The following is a 5,351-nucleotide window of genomic DNA, read 5'->3' on the forward strand; positions in this document are numbered from 1 at the left end:
CAGCTGAGACTTAAGAAAAGCTGAGTTAGTCGAGTTGTAGCAAATTTTAAGATTAAATTGTAGTGGTTCTTTTTTTGCAAGTTTTCGAGTAGTGAGCACCTATGTCCGAATTAGAGCAGTGTACACGTACAAACATTCTACATCAACAAGCATTTAACACATACTCCCAAAGTCCCAAGTACAATACACGAATGCCATAACAGGTAGACAGATGATAGATCGATAAAATTAGCCTTCTCCCACGTCGACTCCACCTTCTCCCAAGAATCACAACCCATGCATCTTTCTTCGTCCCAGCGCGTGCACCTAGGCTCAGTGTATCCTGCCGCCCTCCGTCTGCGGCAGCAACCCCGGGATGAATGGCACGCCGAACTTGGAGATCCAGAGCTGCCCCTGGATGAACCTCTCGACGGTGTACTTTTGCTGCGCCTGCTGGTAGCTGATGGACTTGACGCCCCTCCATGTGGCGCGCCTGCTCATGTCGGCGCCCGGCCCGTGGTTGTCGACCTCGGCGTAGAAGCAGGTGTTGAGCCCGAAGTCGCCGAGCCACGGCAGCCACCCCTCCGGGTCGATGAAGTCGCCGATCTCGGACTGGATGTAGAGCGTCCGGGAGTGCTCCTTCCACGGCCGTCCCAGGAAGGTGCGGAGCTTGTCGGTGTGGTCCTTGAACTCCGGGTGCGGCTCGATGGTGCAGTTGTGGATGACGGTGCCGCCGGCCGAGTGCCCCTCCTTGCGCCCCTGCGCCGTGATGATGTTCTGCTGGTTGTCCATGCACCGGCGCACCTGGATGAGGCAGTTCTGGAACACCACCTGCGCGTTGCCGAAGATGAAGTCGATGGTGCCGGTGATGGTGCAGTCGCGGTAGTACTGCCGGCTGGTGTGCGTGTACAGCGTGTCCTGGTACCCGTCGAACTGGCACTCGAAGAAGGCCGACTGATCGCTCTGCACCCTCAGCGCCACGGCCTGGTGGTTCTCGGCGCCCGCCGTGTTCTCGACGCCGATGCCGCGCATGAAGAAGCCGTTGCCGATCGCCTCCATGGTGGCCGTGTCCTTGGTGGTGATGTTCATCATGAAGTTCTTATTCCCGGAGATGATGGTCTTGGTTGCCCCGTCGCCGATCATCACCAGGTTGGTCACGTTGCGCGCCACGGAGACGTACTCCTTGTACTTGCCGGCCTTGACGTACATCACGTACGTCTCGGCGCTCTTGAGCGGCACCTTGGCCAGCGCGTCGTTGATGGTCTTGAAGTCTCCGCTGCCGTCCGCCGCCACGGTCACGTCGGGCGTGAAGTCGGGCTCGGTGGGAGTCACCTTCAGCAGCCTCCGCTTGGTCTCCGACATCCACCCGGGCGCGCCGTCGTTCGCGAGCAGCCGGCGGCTGAACATGGAGAGGTCAATGTCAAGGTTGGCGATGGTGTCCCCGAACTCGTCCACGATCGACAGGATGTTCTCGGTGAGCTCCTGCGAGACGTTGAGCGCCTTGCGCATCTTGGCGGCGGCGGGCGTGGTGGTGTTCTGGAAGCCGTCCAGGCACGTCTCCTGGTACGTGAGCGTGGAGCTGAGCCACGTCTTGAGGTCGTCCAGGGCGCGCTTGAAGTTGGTCATCTCGAAGCCGCCCAGCTCGTCGAAGGTGGTCTTGAGGTCATCGAGGGCGTAGTGGAGCATCTCCTTGCAGTTCTTGAGCGCGCCCGACGTGCGCGGGTCGTTCTTGAGGTCGTTGAGCACGCTGGACTCGCGCACCGCCTGCTCGATCCGCTCCGAGGTGGCCTTGAAGATGGCCTTGGCCAGCTCCGTCGTGCTCGACGCGTTCCCGGCCGTGTCCTGCAGCGTCTTCTCGCAGGCTTCCTTGTAGTCCACGGGCTGGCAGAAGGACTTGATCGATTTCACCGACGTCGTCAGCTCCTCGTTGGACTTCTCATTGTTGGCCTCCTTGAAGGTCACCACGCACACGGCGGCGACGACCGCCACCACCAGGACGGTCGACGCGCCGATTATTGTATTTTTGCCCATGGTATACGAACCACGATCAACACCTCCCGATCAATTGAAACGGGAAGTGTTTACGAGGTGTGAGCCCCTCTACCAATGGAAGGGGTCTACTTTATTTCTCACAAATTGGATTAAATAGCAGCAGGAAGCCATTATATAAAAGCTAGCTAATTTGGGACAAGGTGAAGAACGATGGTTGCGCATGAGCGTTGGAGCTGCCAAACGGCCCGAGGTTCAGGGAGAGCCACACCCACACGACGAGGACGACAATGGTCTTTCGCTTTCTTGTGTTGGTCGTCGTTGAACATTGCTTCTGGTGTTCTGCTCTCTATGTCGCGGATGCGTGGCATATTGGGCTGTTCTTCGTGTAGAACAAATATACACTCGCTTCAGAAAGCCCAGTTAGCACGCGACGGCCACACTAGGCTTGGAATATGGCTGTGTTTTAAAAGCCTGCTGCATCCCTAACGGCCAGCTGCTTACAAAAACCGGCAATTCGCGTGGTCCATTAGAGAGCAGTGCTGGGTGCGCCTATTGGCCGCCTTAAGCGGAGCGGACGATCGTCCCCGCTCAGGCCGGCGCAACCAATAGCAGCTATGGGCTCGGCCCGTTTAAGCTTCTTCTTATTCTTTTTTTCGTTCAGTTTAGATTTTAAAATCTGAATAAAATTCAAAACAGAACAAAATTAAAAATCGAACAAATTAAAAACCGAACAATTTAAAAGACAAAGAATTTCATCTCGAACAAAATTCATATTTGAACAAATTTTGAAATTGAACAAATTTCGAATTTGAACACATTTTGAAATTGAACAAATTTCAAATTTGAACAAATTTTGAATTTGAATAAATTTATAATATGAACATTTTAAATCAGAATAAAAAAATCTAAAAAAAATCGTCATCATGAAAACCAACGCAGCAAAAACCAAAAGAAACCATGCAAAACCGAAAAAAACCTGAAAACCCAGAAAAAACCAGAAAACAAAAGGAAAAACCGTACATGCCAGACGCTAATGGGCTGGCCCATCCTATCCGTCGCTTAAGCGGGAGCGAATCGCTCCCGCAATGAGCGGCGAATAGGGATGGCGGCCAGTACTCCTGATTTTTGTAATATTTTAAAAATATATTTATGTGTTTTAAAAAGTTATAAATTTTATTCCACAAATACATACACATGTTCTGAATACTCGTGTAAATTTTTGGTGGAAATTGCCTTGCATTTCGAGCTGAGGAAAAATAACAAATTTGTAGGGATGGAAACTTTAGAATTTTGCCAGAAAATTGTCTTTTTCGTATGGCTCAAAATACAACATATTTTCATCCGAAATTTATAGCATACCTTCGGAATGTTTCTAAATATGTACACATTTAATTTCAGATTTGTTGGAATTACAGTTTCAAATACTGGGATCACTGGAGCTCATGTCCCAAAGAGACTTTTCGGGTCCATTAGCACTTTTCCAGCTTTGTATATACTCACGTCTCATTTAAATAAAAATGTGGTTACATCTGACCACTCTGCACTATCTGTCCGGAAGTACTAGCTTCTAGAGGGGTTCAGCGTCTCTTCCGCTATGAAATGATGTGGGAGCGCCATGATGAGCTAAAACCTACTATGGCTGCGGGTTGGAGTGGTGGCCAGGGAGACACTTCCGTCGATCTGGTGTGAGGCAAATTGGATTTCTTGGCGAGGGACCTTGCCAGATGGGGCGTTGACACTTTAGGTAGCGTTCGGAAGGAGATCCGTGGGTTGAAACAAGAACTTGAACTGCTCAAAAATTTGTTGTCTCGTGTTGGTCCAAGCCATGCTGAAATTAAGATTGTGGATCGGTTAGTAGAGTTATACCATCATGAGGAAATAATGTGGGTTCAGCGCTCACGTGTGGACTGGTTATCGCATGGGGATAAGAACTCCAAGTTCTTCCACCAACGGGCTAGTATGAGGAGGAGGAGGAAGAACTTAATAAAAGCCCTGACTCGGTCAGATGGGCAGGATGTAGAGGATAATGCCGAGATGCAATCTTTAGCATCTGTGTTTTACAAGCATTTATATACCTCCGAAGGAGTAATTAACATGGATCGGGTGATTGACCATGTTCCCCGCAAAGTTACCCCTGCTATGAATTCGGTTCTTGATGTACCTTTCTATCTAGATGAGGTAAAAAAAAGGCTTTATTCCAGATGTTTTCTACCAAAGCCCCGGGCTCTGACGGGTTCCTAGCTCATTTTTCATGAGATATTGGGATATTTGTGGTGAAGATATAACAAAAGTGGTCCTTGATATTGTTCGGGACAATGAATCAGCAGAGAGCATAAATGACACTATTTTAGTCCTTATCCTTAAGGTGAAGAATCCCACTCTTTTATATCAATTCAGACCAATAAGTCTGTGAAATGTTTTTTATAAAATTACGTCCAAGGTAATGGCCAACCGACTCAAACAAATTCTCACTGATATCAGCCTTTGTCTCTGGAAGATTGATTACTGATAACATTATATTGGCGTATGAGTGCCTTCACTTTATGATGAGAAACAAATCGAACAGAAACATGTGCTCTTAAACTAGACATGATGAAGGCTTTTGATCGGGTTGAATGGGACTATCTAGAGGTGATTATGATTAAGTTGGGGTTCTTCCAACAATGGACAAATGTGGTTATGAGTATGGTTAGATCAGTCTCTTTTTCTGGATGTTCAATGGAAGCAAGCTTGATGGTTTTAAACCAACCAGAGGTATTAGACAAGGTGATCCTATCTCACCCTATTTACTCTTATTGGCAACATTGGGCCTTTCGTGTTTTAAAAGTTAATGACCAGGCGTCGCATCTTGGAGGTATTAAGGTGGCATCTTCGAGGTATTAAGGTGGCGCCTACAGCTCCACTAGTCAATCACCTTTTGTTTGCGGATGATAGGCTGCTATTTTTTAAGGGAAGTAGAGAGGGGGAAGAATTGTCACTCCTGTTGGAGAAATACCGTCAAGCTTCTGGACAACGTATAAATAAGGAAAAATCATCTATTTTCTTTACGAAGGGTTGTTCATAAGTGGTACGTGATGTCATAAAAGATACATTGGATGTGAGGTCTGAAGCTCTTAATGAGGGATATCTTAGAATGCCAACTGATGTGGGTTCATCAAGGTATGTCACTTTCAAATTTATTAGATATTGTGTGTGGAGTAAGGTTAAAGGTTGGCTAGAGAAGATCTTGACAGTTTCGGATTGCCCCATGGGCTATGTGAGCATATAAATTCTCTGATTCGCAAATTTTGGTGGAGAAGTAAGGAAGGCAAAAGGAAACGATGTTGGGTGTCCTCGGATGTTATGGCTTTACCAAAGCACTTGGGTGGCATGGGATTCAC

The 5,351-nt window shown here is 48.2% G+C and overlaps 1 protein-coding gene across 1 annotated transcript; it reads right to left on the minus strand.

Moving 5' to 3' along the window:
- Positions 1–312: 312 nt before the first annotated feature.
- Positions 313–2,010, minus strand: LOC124698246 (probable pectinesterase/pectinesterase inhibitor 21). Its single transcript, XM_047230752.1, has one exon. The coding sequence runs from the start codon at positions 2,008–2,010 to the stop codon at positions 313–315; it is 1,698 nt and encodes a 565-aa protein (XP_047086708.1).
- Between the last annotated feature and the right edge of the window lie 3,341 nt (positions 2,011–5,351).

The sequence above is a fragment of the Lolium rigidum genome, chromosome 3, assembly GCF_022539505.1.
Source record: "Lolium rigidum isolate FL_2022 chromosome 3, APGP_CSIRO_Lrig_0.1, whole genome shotgun sequence".
Taxonomy (NCBI): Eukaryota; Viridiplantae; Streptophyta; class Magnoliopsida; order Poales; family Poaceae; genus Lolium; species Lolium rigidum.

Excerpts from the sequence above, each read along its gene's own strand:
- LOC124698246 (XM_047230752.1), bottom strand. The coding sequence starts at position 2,010 with ATGGGCAAAAATACAATAATCGGCGCGTCGACCGTCCTGGTGGTGGCG.